Source organism: Mchenga conophoros, linkage group LG12 (genome assembly GCF_057382185.1).
Source record: "Mchenga conophoros isolate Kocher_MC1m ecotype Shallow Benthic linkage group LG12, M_conophoros_male_GT1.1, whole genome shotgun sequence".
In the NCBI taxonomy this organism is placed as follows: Eukaryota; Metazoa; Chordata; class Actinopteri; order Cichliformes; family Cichlidae; genus Mchenga; species Mchenga conophoros.
The window spans coordinates 26,586,076-26,604,256 of record NC_140537.1 but is presented as its reverse complement, the minus strand read 5'-3'; the positions used below and the strand labels follow the sequence as shown (position 1 = coordinate 26,604,256).

General features: G+C 39.4%; 1 protein-coding gene across 1 annotated transcript; it reads left to right on the top strand.

Annotated features, from left to right (window-relative positions):
- Positions 1-370: 370 nt before the first annotated feature.
- mapkapk5 (MAPK activated protein kinase 5) lies at positions 371-17,400 on the top strand. The gene is made up of 14 exons (XM_085294834.1): positions 371-1,300; positions 3,084-3,157; positions 8,489-8,564; positions 9,323-9,420; positions 9,535-9,643; positions 9,855-9,944; positions 10,400-10,495; positions 10,608-10,688; positions 10,780-10,967; positions 11,793-11,913; positions 12,056-12,186; positions 12,344-12,459; positions 13,745-13,849; positions 14,139-17,400. The coding sequence occupies exons 1-14, from the start codon at positions 1,265-1,267 to the stop codon at positions 14,231-14,233; spliced, it is 1,416 nt and encodes a 471-aa protein (XP_085150960.1). The 5' UTR covers positions 371-1,264; the 3' UTR covers positions 14,234-17,400.
- Positions 17,401-18,181: the final 781 nt, after the last annotated feature.

Sequence of the window (18,181 nt, the reverse complement as noted above, 5' to 3'; positions counted from 1 at the left end):
ATGTGTAGATTTTTAAGTTGAGCTTAACTATATTTCCGCCAGGGGTAGTTCTGCAGTAGTTCAACTTCTTCCACTGTTAAGTAATCGGTAGTTTGCAATGCTGCTTATGGGACTTGAGTCCGCATTGAAAACTAGGTCCTTATAAGGACCCATTACAGTGTATCCAGTTCAAACGTATTTGATTGTAAAAAATAATTTGCTGTTTCAAAAATACAAAAAACAAATACATGTATTATACGCCGAAAATTACGTGGTGTGTGATAGATTAAAACGTGTAGCCTAACATATTGTTCGAATTTATTAATGTTGTCAATAATTTTGATCAGGCTTTCTGTTCGGACAGGCGTTATGTGTATTCCTCTGGCAAGACCCCTATGGGATTAGCAAAACAGTCCAGAGATGCGGATATCTTTTGGCCACCGCTGAATGCAGTCTCCGATAACTCCTGTCATCTGCTATGTGTTGTTGCTGTTCCATACGCGTTCTGATAGTTATCACGGTCTGCTGAGAATTTTAACATCCCTGGCTTTGACTGGAGCAGGAAAACCGACGCGACTCGGTTAGCTCGTTACCTAGCGTGTCAGAAGGCTCGACGACATAATAGATTGTCCTGCTGCTGAGAACGCGGTGTGCTCTTCTTGTCAGATCAACCCAGGTGTCACCCAGTGTACTATCGCTAATTTTCAGAGAGTATCTTCGTTCCGCCGTATCGTTCACTGTTGTCTTTGTTATGTAATCGACTGCTTTCACCGTGAAATGTAGCAGCATACAGCAGCTTGGCCAGTCTTCAGTGTCTCCGCAGCGTTAGCAGAGCACTGCTCTCACTGCGCTGGCTAAAAATACCACTGTAAGGCCCCCCTGCTCGCTGCGCCTCCAAAAGTGCTGGACTTGTCCCTGTTGGACTTCTCTTTTCTGGTCACCTTGCTCGCAGTTTGCCACTCTACATGGTCACTACAGTGAATTTGAGACGACTGGTAGAGCGAGTCGGGCCCCGAGGTTGTGAGCCGAGCTGGTCTGATCTAACGTTAAATCGTACCAGCTGCTGGGCTTCAGTTTTCCAAAGGAACGGCACTCGGCTTTGGTTGCTCTGTAGCCGAGTATCATTTTGCCCCGATGGCCTTTTCCTGTTATAACTAGTAGTATAGAAAGCCTTGGTGAAGCACGGGGTACTTTATAAAGGTCAGACAAGACACAAACGCTTCGTTTCCACTGTGTTCAGTCTGAGTTTGGGGAGGCAGACTTCATCTGTCCGGAGCACAAAACCATGTCGGAGGATAACAATGCAGACAAATTCATCAAGGTAACCTAAAATGACACTTCTTCTGCTTGGTTACTGGTCCACTCAAGTGATGGAAATATTATCTTTTTAAAGCTGTTGCTCAATGCATGCTACATGAAGAGCGCAGTTTTATCTTGTTTCATGAGACAGTCATAAACTCATATTTATTGACAGCAGATGAGTTTTATGTGTGATTTGCATGGCAGAAATGTTGAACATGTTTTAAAAAACATAATATTCATTTCTTAGTTTAAACCCATTTAACAATGGTCATGATCATTAACCAGCCTTACTTCCCTGCAAACTGGATCTGGGGTTTGTTCCTGGCTGGCTCCCCTCAGTGTGTCATTGCCTGGCATCTATGTCAACAGTAAAATGTGATCTGGAGTTGCCCTGGCCCCTGCTTTCATGGTTGGGCAAGAGGTACTCTAGAACTGGAGCACACGTTCGCTGAGTAGCTTTTTGCTTAACCCCGACTCTGTTTTATCAATTTCCTGGCTCATTAAATCAAATGCTGGGAAATAATCTTGCATGTTTCCTTGCTCCAGAAAAAAAAAGTATTAAAGCATTACAAATCTGCGTAGTTTTTGATCACTCGTCCTTCAAGTTGTGTGATTAAAGAACCCTGGACTCCCTCTTAAAGTGATGAGATCTGTTGACTTTGTTAGGTTGTGGGGGTTTGCTGACATCATTTGGGTCCCCTTAGAATGAAAAGTCACTGCAAATCAATAGAGTTGTTCTGTTGACTGCGTTTATCTCTTAGTGAAACCATATGGAGGGGTGTTTTTCCAGAATGACAGTGCTTCTGTCTTTTGGTTCAGTGAGTCACCAGTGATTCACTAAACCTCACATTCATCAAACATAGGGTTTGATGAGTGTGAACATCATGTGAATCATATGCTATGGCTTTCACAATCAGCAAGTCTAGTCCCAATTAAACAGCTATGGGAGATTTTGGCCGAATACTCCACCTCGACCAAATAAGAGGATATCTTTTTTTGGATTACTTTAATAGTGTCTTGACACGAAATCGCACTTTCCTGGTTGTCAAGCTGTAGTAAAACATTGTCAAGTGTTGCAACAGTTATATTTTAATCAGCCAATGTTCACATGTCCCAGAAAATTATGTTATAAGGAAAAGGGACTAATGCCAAAAATTTCTGGCCTCAAGTTTGGGGGTTTGTCAAAGAGAACTTGATTTGTTTTATTTTGATTTTTTCAGTTGATTACTGAACTTGTGTGGGTGAACTTGTCTTTAAATAATTTATTTTGGCACCAGTAGTAGCAGCATGATTTTCCAGGTGCATTTGTGTTATAGCAGCCAAGCTGTCTTTTTTCTAAATCTTTTTTCTGTCAAGGAATGGTACTATTGTGAAACTAGAGCCCATAGATGTATAGCTATTACACCACCCAGTGTTAACACAGTAGGGTTAATGTGTTTCTTTCCATTTAGTATAATGTAACTAGTATCTGCAGTAGTCTTTTGAATATATGTTATGAATATAACATACAGTATGTATTATAATAAACATCATATTCTGTGTACTGGTATAATCACTGCCTGTGTATTGGCATTGATCAAATGTTTGGGGGGGGTTTAGTTTTTTTATACAGTATTTTCTTTTCTTTCTCGTGAGCTAATGATCATAAAGCATGACATACCCCGTGCTGACTGTTGTGAAAGGCACAGATGATTCATAAACTTAAGCCTAGGTCTTTTTGTAACATTCCTGTCTACCACGGTGGTCTGCCTTTTCTTCAATGTTCTGATATACTATATGGTATTATTTTGTCTTTTTAACAGGAGACATCTATTTTGGACGAGTACAACATAAACTGGACACAGAAACTGGGAGCTGGCATCAGTGGCCCTGTCAGGTAAGTCTTTTTAAAAAGACTTTTCTTTATTCTTGACATTTTATCTTTTCTGCTGCAGTCTGTTGGTGCCAAAATGTGGAACGGGATTATTTTTCTTGAACTATGGCCAGTGTGAGGAGTATTACACAACCAGGAAACATTATCATGATATCTGTTTGTGATTGAGAAATCACCTTTTACCTGTGCTTCTAACGTCTATGGAAATGAGTTATTGTCATTTATTAGTGCTACAGAATCCCACAGGGAGAACTCTTAACACTTCTGGGTTAAACACAACTGTGAGAACGCAGTCAGCGTTAACTGAGGTTACAGTGTAGTTTTGTTTATCCTGAAAATAGATTATTGTGATTCAGAGTATTTTTAAGTAAAGTGATTTGATTGAAGAGGGTGGCAGAGATTGTTGTGTCCCCATGCAGTGCATGATTAAATCTATGTATACATCTGAGTCTCTGAATACACCGCAGAGTCGATGTCAGAGCTGATTTAGATTTATTTGTTAGCTGAGCTATTGACTAGACAAACACGTCTGTATGCATTTCTAGCGGTTCTCTTGCATTAAATTTGCTGTTGCACAGCCTGACCTTATCCTTGGCACGTTAACACATTAAAAATTATAAAAGGACCAGGTGCTTGTCACTTGCTTTAACTGACTGGACCTACTACTCGTGTGTAAGAACATTGCAGCTGGGAGCTTAAAATGTTTGGCACAGGCACGATTTCTGTTGTTTTTGGAGGTGGCTCAGTTGGCACAAGCACAGTCTATGTAATTGCAGCATGGTGGACTTGAATCCCACCCAATGCACGTATCCCTCAAAACCTCAGTGGAAGTCAGTTAAACTGGACTCATTATGTTTTCATTTTGTTATGTTCATGTACACCATATAATAATGGATTGGATTTATATAGCGCTTTTCAAGGCACCCAAAGCGCTTTACAATGCCACTATTCATTCACTCTCACATTCACACACTGGTGGAGGCAAGCTACGGTTGTAGCCACAGCTGCCCTGGGGCAGACTGACAGAAGCCAGGCTGCCATAGCGCGCCATCGGCCCCTCTGGCCCACACCAGACTGTTACTGTTACCATATGAGAAAAAGTATTAGGCTACCTAAACATTACACCTAAAGGCGATTTTCTGACATCATATTCTATTAATATGAGGCATTAATATGAAGTTGGTCCCCATTTGTGGCTATAATAGCTTCCACAATTTTGGAAAGGATTCCTGCAAGATTTTGGGATGTGTCTGTGGGAATTTTTCACCCCACTCGTTTAAAAGAGCATTTATCAGATCAGACACTGAAGAATCCTTTGGTTACTGGTGTAACCCCAGTTCTCTGAAAACCAAGTGAGGTATCTCACTATGGGGAATGACCTCTGAATGACCATTCAGGCTCCACTACCACAACGTCAGAGCAATGACTTCAAGGACATGGGGTTTCCTGACCCCCTTTGTAACAGTCTCTAGCCCCCCACGAGAACCTGGAGTTCTTCAACTCCTAAGAGAAGCATGGAGAAGATGAGGAGGAGGATGTTATCATGGATATCATCAGAGATGATAATAATGAGAATGAGGATGATGCTATGCTGCCCTGGCATCTTGACCTGACAGCTCCATTGGCAGGGAAGCTAAGCCCTCTCCATCTCTCCTGCGAAGTCACTCTAAGTGAGATATGCAAGCATACGTCAATCAAGCTGTCCATTAGCTGGTCTATAGCTTCTAGTTTATCCCAAAGGTGTCAGGGCAGACAAGTTCTTTCATAGCAGAGTCAAACATTAAAACTCGAAAAATGGAACTAAGAGGCCCAGGTAGACCCCAGAAAAAATAGTCCCATAGCATTATTCTTCTTCCACCAAACTTAACACCTGGCATAGTGCAGTCAGGTCAGTAATGTTCTCCTGGCATTCTCCAAACCTAGACTTGTCCAGAGTCCAGTAGTGGTGTGCTTTACACCACTCCATCCAACACTTGGCATTGTGCCATAATGAGGTAAGTATGTGTGCAAGTAACCTCAGTTACTCAGTTCAGTTTCAGATGTTTTTGTCTCTACTCTTGCTTCTTTATGGCGTCAATGATAATATGGTCGTTTCAGGCATGCAGCTCTGGCTGTGAGCACAGCAGCTCCACACAGCTGCTCTGGAAGACAATCTGTTAGCAAGAGGCAGCCAGTCCAAAAGAAAGTTCCTTTAACAGGACGGTGGCCCTAAGCAGAGTTTGGGAGTTCAGCATTTGTGCCCATTTGTGCAGGTTCTTTTGGCATTGCAGAATGAAAGTTTAAAAATGCGTAGACATGCTGTAAAATACACAGCAGCGTGTGGGCATGGTAGGTTTCTTTCAAGCCTGTTGCACAAGCCTGTTGCGCCCATATTGATGGGAACAGTTGAGAGGGACAAGAAACATGAAGTGCGAGAAGCGAGTGGAATACAACAAATGGTCAGACTCGCTGGGATTCAGTTCACAGACTCACTGTTAAAAGCATTACTACCCATGTGTTGTGTAAACTAACAGCTTAAAATCGTAATCCTCTTGAAGAAAGTGAGTTTATTTCCAATTCCTTGGCTTTGTTGGGTTTAGTCTAGCGGTGGATACACAAGGGATCAATTATAAAACATAGCAGTTTGCTTAAGTCGTCCATTTCCCTTCTATATTCCTCTAATTGTCTTCACACTGTAAAATTGGGAGTAATCGATCACAGGAAAGCTTATACCGCATATGAATAAGTAGCAATCACTGTTATAAATGACTCCTTTTAATATTAAAAATTAGTAAACGCTGCATTGCCCTGCTTCACTGGGATATCTGTTCACAGGAATGACTTTTAGATTCATTCTGTTTCTGCTGAACTTTACAGAGAGGCAGCAGCTCTGCCAGCAGATTTAAGTCTGTTTATGCTATACGCAGTCTTTTTAGTGCAGGTCTGTCTTGCTGATTCTAGTTAGATGCCAGTGGTAATATATCAGTGTCTGCCACTGACTTCTTCTGCTCATTCTGCACTTTGAGGCTATCATTAGTCTGGATCAAGCGAGAGCAATCTGTTATTACCCAATGTGTATATTTTTGGCCTTGAGTGATGAGAATACAGTGAAATTGACTCATCAGGCCACCATGTAAACATGCTGGTATGATTCATGCTATTTTTTTTGAGCAACTTTTACTCACCTCGTGTTTTATATTTCTAACTCGGTTTTTTGCTCGGAACTCTTATTACTTCCTTCTTACCTGCCTCCGTCTGCTAGCACATTCATGTCTTTTACTGTATCCCCCACCACCGGACTAATTCTGTCATTCATTTGGGAAGGTATTGGTTTCTAGTGAAGTGAACTTTGGCCAGAGCTGAATGTTTCTCCCAGTAATACTTTAATAGTGTAATCTGAGTTCAAAGTAAGTGTTTAAAGTGAATATTTGAGCCCCTGTAGATTAGAGGAGAGGGAAAGGGAGTTATTAGATTCTTCCAAAAATGAATTATGTATCTGCACGTTTCATATTTAATGAGTGTGCAGTTCAAAATGTGGATTGAGGAAACCCATTTCCAGGAGTTATTTACTTCATTTTATCCTTGTGACGATGAAAAATATGCATCCACAGATGACTTTTCCTTTGGTTTACTCTACATACAAAGATGCAGAGCAGATTCACCATTCCCACAACAAACTTTGATATTTACAAAATAAAGTAAATCCAGCTAGTCAGCTGATGTCTTCTCTGTGCTTCTGTTTGGCCTTATTTAATTCAACATCAGATCATATCCAGGCGGTATGTAGGAGTGTAATAGTCTAAAACACCACGTTAGCACACAGAAACTACCTTTACAACTTTAAAGTCTTTTAAATAAAATAAGAGCGCCTATGCAAATATAAATTCAAGCTTTACAGATAAAGTATTTACACATCCACAGATTATAAATATAAGTCCTAAAGTGATTAGTCTATTAACAGAAGAATATTTATTTTAAATAACATGCAAATAATTAGTTGTCTGCAGACAAAATATATATCTGAAACTAGGTCTGTGCAATATGACCAAAATCTCATATCCCGATATCAGAATTCTATCGTCCCGATACCGATATAAATCACAAAAATGTAACATTTTCTGTAAATTCTGTGGATCTCGGGCAGCTCGACTTGCGGAAAGTGTTTCCAGCTGCGCGTCATGTAGCTGGAGTCCAGTGTTTTAACAGATGCATGAAACTATACATTTCTAGACATAAGTTGTAACGGCCGCCGTTTTCTTTGTATTTATTACACGGCGTGCTGCGGGGAAAAGCCTGTTCTAACGTTTGAGTCTAAGGTTTATTTTTTAGCACCTGGCGGCTCTTTTTTTACTTCTTATCCGTAAATAATCTGCTCTTTCACGTGATTCAGTTTATTTTGTAAAGTCTCAACAGGATCTTGAGCTTTATTGTGAAAGGTTTATGTGGAACATAAACAAGCGGACACGCGATGGTTTTAACGTCGTTGTTGCTAACGACAGCCACTACAGTGACCATCAAAATAATGAAAAAGTATTACCGTAAACAGTTTATTTTGCGACACCAAGGAACAAATGATAGCGTAAAATGAAACATAGACGTTTTTATATCGTCATCCGATATATATCGTTATATGAACAGCCCTATCTGAAACTGTAGATACTGTTGAATTATGTTTTTTATCTACTTTAAAGCTTTTTGTAAGGTGAAATGGCATCTCAAGTTAAAAGAAAAAGAAGTGTCCAGACATTGTCAGCCTACACATTGTCCCTCATTGATATCAGCTGTTTTGTTTAAGTAAAGGACACTGGACACTGTCTGGCATTTTATTTGTTGTGGATTTGGGGAATGCAGTTTTATCTGACTGGACTTGATTGTAATCTTGTTTCTTAATCAGGTAGGTAGATGGGAATGCTGTAAAATGCTTGGATGGTTGTTTTATGTGACATAGTGGTTTAATGATTTCACCTGTGACCTCATGTAGAGGAGCTGGTTGCAGGTATAAGAGAGACGCCTTTTAATGATTTAGTGTGTTTATCAGGATGTTGTGAAAAGCTGGCAAGGCTTAAATCGTTTTCAGGTGAAACTGTAAATAATTAAGCCAATTTGCTATAAAGTTATGTCAATAACGTGTTAAAGAGTTTGCACAGTTTTTAGGTTTTAATCTGAATATATTAGATCACGTAATACAGATGAGTGACAAGCAGAGCAACTGATTGTTAATAGAAACACCAGAAAATTAGAAAAGTCCTGTGAGTTTAGATATATTTAATTCCTGATTGTTAGCACAGGCACACATCTGACACATCTATCATGGTGCGTGGGGTGTTTGTCGATACTTGTTTTCTTTTTTTGCAGAGTTTGTGTGAAGAAGTCAACTCAGGAACGCCTGGCCCTGAAGATCCTTATTGATCGCCCCAAGGCCAGAAATGAGGTTAGAGGAAACACTGTCATGGCTGTGATTAATACCTGCTGTTTGTTGTCTGGGGCTGTGTCAGCATGCTTTGTTCTGCCTGCCTGTTATCAGTCTGTATTAATTCCGGTTTTGTTTGTTTTTTCTTCCTTGCTTCTCTTGTACTTCAGCCTGTTTGTATGAGCGCCTTTGTCTGCAACGCTGTCTCCCTGCAGTGAACAGTTTGTCTTAGCAGCCTCTCCGTGTCATTAGCAGCCCCGTGTTTTGATCAAGCAGCTTATGCAGCAGTTAAGCAGTGCAGTCAAAACAAGCTACACAGACTTGGTGTTGGCGTACTGTCTTTGTCTGTCTTGCAATCTGCTTTTTTCTGAGTCTGACACTGTATAATTTCCGATGGTCTAATTATTTAGAAGAATTCTTGGTATTTGCAGCTGCTTAATTTGCATTTACATTTGCAGAATTTGTCAATTTTTGGCATTCATTGGTAACGAATGTGCATTAGTTGACTCATCTGCTTAATAAAACCAGTAAAGCAGTGGAAACGTGTAATAAAATGATTTCTGTGTCAGCTTTGATGTAGTTTAAACATTTGAATACTAATAGATGTCATTGATCTCACATTAAATTTCTCTTTTTGCCTGGGAAGTGCCGACACTGCACATCACTGTACTGATGATATGATGCTATTCTCTGTTGCAATGACTTTAACCTGGCTTAAACATGGAGAATTTAAACTTAAGAGAGTTACTCTAAATTCACTTTGCTTGTTTTCTCTCCAGGTGCGTCTCCATATGATGTGTGCCAACCACCCAAACATAGTGCAAATCCTGGAAGTTTATGCCAACAGTGTTCAATTCCCCCATGAATCCAGCCCAAGGTGAGGCGCTCAGTCTGTTTTTGTAGGATTCAGTGAATCTCTTGTCATAAAAGAAAGAATTTAACATATCTCCATCTCCTGGTTTTCACGGTTTCCTCCAATCGTTCTTCACAGAGCGAGGCTCCTGATTGTTATGGAAATGATGGAGGGTGGCGAGCTGTTCCACAGAATCAGTCAGCACAGGCACTTTACTGAAAAGATGGCCAGTCAGGTCACCAAACAGGTAGGTGAACAGACCTAACTGTGGTCCACCTTTATCTTGTGTTTTATGACATCGTCTGTCTTTTCCTTTAAAGCTGCAGTAACATGTCACACAGCCTCGCCTTGTCATTACTACCTGCTGTTTGGATTAAGTGGCACACACCAGTTCAACCCTAGGCTGTTTTTAATAAATCTATAGATGGTGTCTCAGTTTTATGTCTCCCTCCCTGTAGATCAGCCAAGCGTTGGAGCATTGTCACTCTCTAAATATTGCACATCGTGACCTGAAGCCAGAGAACCTTCTCTTCAAAGATAACTCTCTGGTAAGCTCCTGATGCTGCGTTGTTGCACACACAGATGTAAATACTGCAGTTTTGAAGTAACGTTAAAGCTGCCACAGCCAATTACTTTTAGCTAATTAATTATTTATACAAAATACAGAATGAAATGCAAAAGAGTAGAAGCTTTGCTAGACTTTTCAACACAGTGGATCAAAGGGTTTTTTTGGGGTTTTTTTTTTTCTCAGACTATATCTAGCAGAGTTTGGCAAAGATAATGTAGAATTAGAAAATCTGCAGTGGCTGTGACAGACTTGGAAATCAATTCTGCTCTGGCAGCAATTTCAGTAATGTCCCAAAGGTGTTCCAGCTAAGAAATCCCATCAAGTGAAACTCCGTGAAGCCCCAGAGAAAATATCTTACATGAAGTTGCTAATAAAAAGTTTTTATGCTCAAAACATATTCGTATCTCTCATTCGGTGATTCTGTCTGTTCTGCAGGATGCACCTGTGAAGCTGTGTGACTTTGGCTTTGCCAAAATCGACCAAGGAGACTTGATGACCCCTCAGTTTACTCCTTACTACGTAGCACCTCAGGTTAAAAAAAAAAAGATGCACTTGCTTTCTCATTCCACTGACGGCTGACACATCATTAACGACTGAATGCATCATATCTTAATGATGTATTCTGGCCCTGTTTTCTGTACAGGTACTTGAGGCTCAAAGAAGGCACCAGAAGGAAAAGTCTGGAATTATACCTACCTCACCCACTCCTTACACCTATAACAAGGCAAGACTCATATCTGGGATTCCTGCTGCAGGTGCGTCAGGCCTGGTTCACTGGTGAATTATTTTTTAAAAGGTTTCTTTTCTGTCTACAGAGCTGTGACTTGTGGTCTCTCGGTGTGATTATCTACGTAATGCTGTGTGGCTACCCTCCGTTCTACTCCAAGCATCACAGTCGCACCATCCCAAAGGACATGAGGAAGAAGATTATGACCGGCAGCTTTGACTTTCCCGAAGACGAGTGGAGCCAGATCTCTGAGATGGCCAAGGACATTGTACGCAAGTAAGTCTTCTTCCTATTTCTATTCTTTGTCTACCTACAGGATTTTTTTCTATAACCTAATAGATTATCACACGTCCTTCATTATGAAACGATTTCAGACCTCAGTCACCTTTTTCTTAAATATTAAGTTTGTATGTATCAGAGTTCAGATGAGCAGCTCCAACATGAGAAATAAATGGAAAATCGGGGTGCCACTTTAGCTCTCTGAGGGCACAGGGCTGGGTTTGTCTTCATATGATCTTATTTCCAGCTTCCTGTTGTTTCTCTACTCTCCTATCACAATAAAAACTAAAAAAAAGCCTTCAAATGATCTAAAATAAATAAATGACCAAAATAAAATTAGATTAAAATAGTCATTCACGCCAATAACACTCTGCACAAGTTTTGCTTTTTGCCATGAAAACTCTTTTAAATGTCCTTCATTGTCCTTTGTGACCTTTTCTTTATAATTGAAGAAAACTGAAGAATCACATGACCCCCATCAAGCCCCCCCCCCCCCCTTTTTTTTTTTTTTGTGAGTAGGCACAGAGCCTAATAACAACGAGACTTTGCAATCCCTACTGTCGTAACCATTATCTCTGATTTATGGTTTAGGTTTGTCAATCCAGTTGATGCAAAGAATACCTGACTTTGTCCAGCATATTTTGTAGTACACCCCTCAGCAGACTCATTAACTCTCCTGTCATCTTGTTTACCCCATATTGCCTTCCTTTTCTCCTCTGTCTCCCTTGTGTTTATTCGTCCCATCCCTCTGTTAGTCTCACTCATTCACTCTTTTTCTGACCCACATGTATTTTCTGTTGCCTCTTTGTTTCCTCCCTGCAGGCTGCTGAAGGTGAAGCCAGAGGAGAGGCTGACAATCGAGGGAGTCTTGGCTCATCCTTGGCTTAACTGCACCGAGGCTCTTGACAACGTGCTGCCCTCGGCACAGATGATGATGGATAAGGTGAGTGCATTGCGTCAGTGATCTGACTGGCAGAGGAAACTGCTAAATGAGTATTCTTAATTATTATAATATAACAGACGTATAGCCCTCCTTAGGCAGAAATTTAGATACCAGCTTTGACTGTCCTCTTTCTGCTTCCCAGGCGGTAGTTGCAGGGATTCAGCAGGCCCACGCAGAGCAGCTGGCCAACATGAGAATTCAGGATCTGAATGTCAGCCTGAAGCCCCTAAACTCTGTCAACAACCCAATCCTCAGGAAGCGGAAACTTCTAGGGTATAGTTGCTGTTTTGTTTTGTTTTCTTTGTGTGTGTGTGTATCCAAAGTTTTTTTTATTTATTTGGAAGTCCTTGTATTTAAAAAAAAAAAAAAAAAAAGAAAAAGAAAAAAAAAAAGATCTGCTCTGAAATATGTTTTTCTGTCCATGTTGCAGCCCAAAGCCCAGTGACAGTTTCTTCATTCACGACCCAGAAAACGGAGGGGAAGACTCCAACGTAGCACTGGAAAAATTACGAGATGTCATTGCACAGTGTATACTACCACAAGCTGGTCAGTAAACCCACGCCGGTATACAACTAGCATTTTAATGAAGAAGTATGAAAAGTTGTGCTGGCTTGTTGAGTTTGGTGTCTGTTTTTCACTTCAATTCAACTAAGAAGCATTTTGGCAGTCTGTGATGAAAAGTAAACATAAGAACTGCCAAAGTACAGAGGAACAGATGATCAGCTAAGCTTTTTTTTTTTTTCCAAACCTTTAATTGGTTGTAACGTAACTTGAAAATGCAGAGAAACTCACTGATTTTTGAACATTTATGACTAATAATTGCTGGAATTCTAATCAGGCTGTATAAGGTTATAGACACTCACTGACCACTTTATTAGGTACACCTTTCTAGTATTTTGTTGGACCTTGTTTTTTCCTCCAGAACTGCTTTAATTCTTCATTAATTCTTCAGCAAGGTGCTGGAAACATTCCTCAGAGATTTTGGTGCATTTTGACATGATGGCATCAAAGAGTTGCTGCAGATTTGGCATGATGGATGTGCAGGCAGCAATCTCTTGTTCCACCTCAAAGGTGCTTTATTGGACTGAGATCTGGAGACTGTGCAGGTCCTCTGAGTATAAAGAACTCATTGTCATGTTTAAGAAATCAGTTGGGGCTTTGTGACATTAAGCTGCTGGAAGCAGCCATTGGAAGATGGGTACACTGTAGCCATAAAATCATGGATATCATGAGCAGTAACACTGCCGTAGGCTGTGTTAAACTGATGCTCACTTGGTATTAAGGGAGCTAAAGTGTGCCAATAAAATATCCCCCACATCTTTACATTGTTCAATTTTGGTGAGCCTGTGTGACTTACAGCCTCTGTTTTCTGTTCTCAGCTGATGTGATTGGCTCCAGGTTTGGTTTTCTGCTGATGTAGCTCAACTGCTTCAACATTTGACATGTTGTGTATTCAGAGATGCTCTTCTGCATACCTTGGTTGTAACGAGTGGTTATTTGAATTACCGTTGCCTTCCTGTCAGCTCAAAGCTGTCCGTCTAGCATCAACAAGGCATTTTTTAGTCTCTGTAAACGCCAGAGATGTTAGTGTGCGAAATCACTTTCCTTCCCTGTGACTAATTTTTTTGCTTCCATGTGATTGGCTGATTAGATATTTGCATTAAGGAGGAGTTGAATAGGTGTACCTAACAAAGTGGCCATGGATAGTGTACATTAAAGTCTATATGGAGTCTGCTTGTGATTTTTTTTCTGTTGACAATGTTGCACATCTCTCAGAGAGGGGAAAAAAACAACAACTTCTGAAGTTAAAAAAATAATAATTTTTGTGCAGGAGAGAACGAGGATGAGAAGCTGAATGAAGTGATGTATGATGCCTGGAGGTTCAACAGAGACTGTAAGCTGCTGAGGGATGGCCTGCAGGGGCTCAGTTGGGACGGTCAGTGTTGCTTGCTCTCTCTAAAGTCATCCATGTTTTTTTTCATTCACTTTTCAGGTGTGAGCTTATGTGTGGTGAATGAATAGCTTATTGCAAAGATCAGAAAAGACTGTATAAACAATATCGCTGCACCCCTAATTATTCAAATTGACAAAAATCTACAGAAACCAGATTAATTGTCTCTGTTATTATAAGATTAGGGGGAAAAGACTAAGCATGGCTCTCATTTAGAAGTGTAATTTTATTGTTACCAGTTACCAGATCCTTAACCAGCAGATTTTCATTGCAGGACGAGCCTTCTCCGATAAAGTCGACCGCTTGAAGTTGGCTGAAATAGTGAAACAGGCCATCGAAGAGAAGACAAATCTCCAAGAATCTCATTAGCAGCTGCTGTCTTTCTATCTTCTTTTTATATTGTTTGTTATTACCCTTTTTAACTCATATCTGTAAAAAAGCTTTTTTATGTATAAATTTTTTTTCTTTTCGTAAATTTACTTGCAAGATTTATTGTCAAACTGTTGCAAGAGCTATTGTACAGCTGTAGATATATTTCAAAGATGACTCATTGGTACTATAAAAATTTTTTTTATGGATACTTGCAAAGAACGTGGGGAGAAAAAAACCAACAACTATATTTTCATTTTTGCAAAAAAAAAAGAAGAAAAAAAAAAAGCAAGACCAAAAAAATGAAAATCTGTGAAAGAAATTATTTTCTGGGAGGAAATTTTTATTAGCTGTTTGTCCAGCTTATTCAAGATGTCATGTGTTTTATCCCAGTTATTTCATTTTATTCTATTTTATGTTATTTTATTTTAACCTTGCTAAGGAATGTATTTATTTAAACAAAATTCCATTATTTTATACCTTACTCGTAGGTTGGGGTCCGAAAGTTGACAGAAGCACTCTACAATGTGATTTTGTTCTTCCACACACCTTTAAAATCTCACGCTAGAGAGAAATGGTCTGAAGCTTTGGGTTTTCCGTCGTCTCGTGCGTCTTTCCCTCGACCTTTGTTGTTTAGAGGTTGGGGAGAAGCAGAAATGCGGGTAAAAGAAGGCATCATAAATCAGAAAAATGGAGGCAGATTTGCTCATTTTTTTTCACAGTACCTCTCTTCCAACTAAATTTATTAGTTATTAAATCGTTTGAGCCAAAAAAATAAAATCTGAATACCTTTTTTATGAGCTTTAGTTAAGACGTTCTCAGACTTTTTCAAAGCCCCCCAAAAATCCCCCTCCCCTTTCAAAAACATTAATAAAAGTAACAATGTGTTTTTCTGATTTCTGATGGTTTGGATGAGAGTCCACTGTTTTATTTCAAGTTGTTTATCTGTGAAACTGACACAATCTCTGCTGCTTTCACGTCACAGTTGTATCTGCTGGAATTTAGACCTGCATAGTTAATATTTGAACTCTTTCCTAGCAGGAGTGGTTGTTACTTGAGCTCAAAGAAACACACACACAAAAGAAACCCCCCTGGTGATTTTGGTCCAGTGTGGTCTTAGACCAGAGCAGATCAGGGGGGAAGGACTGGATTTCAGTGTTGTAACTTGATGTTCAACTGAATGTGCAATAGGGGCTATAATGTGATCATGCCCCCCCCCCCCCCCCCCCCCCCCAAATGCATGTACATACTGAGACCGTACTTATCTAATGTGTCAGTATTACTGTTTATCAGAGGCCTTCCATGTTTCATGTCATTTCATTTCAGAGGTTTGAATACCCAGAAATGTCCCCACATCCTCACCCTTAAGGTGTGATTAATGTCATATTGTTAGTTGACTGGTCAGAGTGAAATCTTCACTACACTGTTTGACTCTTGTGGTCTACTCATATCTAACAATAATATCCTTTAAAAGAGGCGTTTGGAGAAAGGGTTCCTCTTAAGGTGTTTGAATGAGGCCACACTGAGTTTGCTGAACAGCTGGAAATGTTTATTTTGTGTTTTGGAAAACCTCGTCTGTCCTGAGATAATTCTTTGATGAAGTCTTTTACAGAACTTTTTCTGTGAACATAAATTCTTGTCAAGATTACTGCATTAACTATGTGATCTTCATTAAAAAGAAGTGTTTCTTCTGAGTAATTTGCAAACACTGGTGCAATATATCATCACTGTCATCTCTGCTCTCTCTGACTTTTTCTCCCCTTTTTTTGGGGGGACATGGTCAGATTTTAAACTCATTGCATTTTCATAAAAAAAAGCATAGTTTCAGCCTAAATGTCTGCTTTTCTTAATATTTATTTCTTTGGAGGCAGGAGATGGCAATCATGTTGAAAGCTGATATTTTTCACACTGTTTAAAACTGATACGAACAAAAAAGTGCAAGTCTTCCTTTTTATGTCTGTATTCAAATTTAGGTGGCGTCGACAATTGGGCGGGATCATTTTCACTTTCTTTCAGTTCGCCTTAAAGCTTAATGATAACCACAGCTTGTGTTTAAAAAGGCCTTATTCAAGTTTCACACTCAAATGTGCCTTGTTTGAAAGGGCGGCATCTCCATCCTTTACTTAGTTGGAAATAATTGACAGGAATTAGAAGCTTCTGGCTGTAATTTGCTGGTTTTTTTTATATGAAAATATGAAGGTTATGGATTTGACAACACAAATTAAAGTAGCACCATATTAGCAGAAAAAAAGTGTCCTTTGGAAAAAGATTTTTTTTTTTTTTCTTCTAATACCTGAAAGATTAGATTAGTTTGTAAAATGCTCCACTGGGTATGTTTACACAGCAACAAGTTCTGCCCACAGATGCCTCTAAAAGTAAAAAAATAGGTCTCGAATCTGATGTTTTTGAAGAAAAAAAAAAAGTTTAAGAACCTAGTTTCCCCTTCACACAGGGTGCTTTATGTGTTGTAGAGTCTACAATGTAGACCATTTATGTAACCAATGGGCTCAACTGGTCGCCTGTAACGGCCTGAACCGCAGTCTGACAGAAACGTCACGGAAAATGAGGAAATGTGGTTTTTGCATTTTCAGAACAAGGGTATCAGACTCATCTTTGCTCATAAGTGACTTACAGCTCAAGTGGGCCGCCTGCATCGCTGAAGCTTCTGACTAATTGTTCCCCTTTCTTTTTGTGAAGAGCAGTTTCAGTACATTCAGGTTATTGCTAATGATCTATTTATAAAACTGATGATGCGCAAACTGAAACATCTTTAAGAAAAATGGTTGTTTTTCCACATTCAGACTAATGATGATTCAGATGGACAATAACACTTTCATCATTGTTTATTCAGAACGTTTTGCTTACCGGTGCAAAAGAAAATGACAACCTAAAATTAATGTCTTCTTTGCAAATTTCACACTTGGAAAAGTTATGCAACAAGCCTGATTGGATCCTTTGGCAGGCTGGTTCTGGCCTGTGGACCATAAGTTTGACACCCTTGCTTTAAAAAGAGAGATGAAAAGTGTGTTTTAGTAAGTCTTACAAGTACTGCTACTTTAAATCCTGCAGAATTTCTAGAGCTTCTTGAAAAGAGTGGACATGATTTGGGTTTTTTTTTTATTTGACTGTGTGAACCTGTGTAATTAATTTATAAATATATACATATATGTATGCCTCTGTGTGTGGTTCACTATGAAGAACCTTCTTTGTATCTCTGGAGGTCAATCAGAGCTTCTTTAATGGCTTCCACAGATAATGTGGAATCCACAGATAGCATCATTTGTATCTTTTGCTACCTGACAGTGAGCCGTGTATTTATTACCAGTTTTTTACTGTGAAGTCAAGGCATGCATCTTTATATTGATAGTTCTAGGAGTGAAGCGCAGTCCTGCTGAGACACCATTTACATGCTGTTTGCTGCTCGGTGTTACTAAACATCCTGCTGGGTAGATTTTTTTCAAAGAGACTACATTCTTTTACCACTCAGCTGCAGAAATATTTTATTAAATATTAGGTAAAATCTAGTTTTCATCTGCTCTTCCTTGTCTGCTGAATGAAGATAAATTAGTTTCATAATTTTATATAAGGAAAAAGGACAACATTTCTTTAAAAAAAAGCAAAAACGTTGTCCCAGCAAAGAATAATCAAGTCCTAAAAGAATACAAAAAAGAACCAACTCATTCAAAAAAAGAAGAATTTTCTTTTTCAGCTCTTGATTAAATAAAAGCAGTTGCTTCCCTTTCTTCTGCTGTATAGGAAACATGTTCAGTAACTGTTTGGTTTATTTATTTATTTTTGCATTTGGCATTGAATGGATGTAGAAAAACAAAGTTCTTACTATATCAGGAGGAAACTGAGGAAGAACACGATGTCCTGGTTCTGCTCTACCTGTCCTCTTAGTTTCTCTGGTCCTGCAGTCATGTAGCATGAATCCCTCATCAAAGACTT

Coding starts and splice junctions, on each gene's coding strand:
- mapkapk5 (XM_085294834.1), top strand. CDS start 1,265: ATGTCGGAGGATAACAATGCAGACAAATTCATCAAG. Junction 9,421..9,534: donor CCCCATGAATCCAGCCCAAG/GTGAGGCGCTCA, acceptor CGTTCTTCACAG/AGCGAGGCTCCTGATTGTTA. Junction 10,968..11,792: donor GCCAAGGACATTGTACGCAA/GTAAGTCTTCTT, acceptor TCCTCCCTGCAG/GCTGCTGAAGGTGAAGCCAG.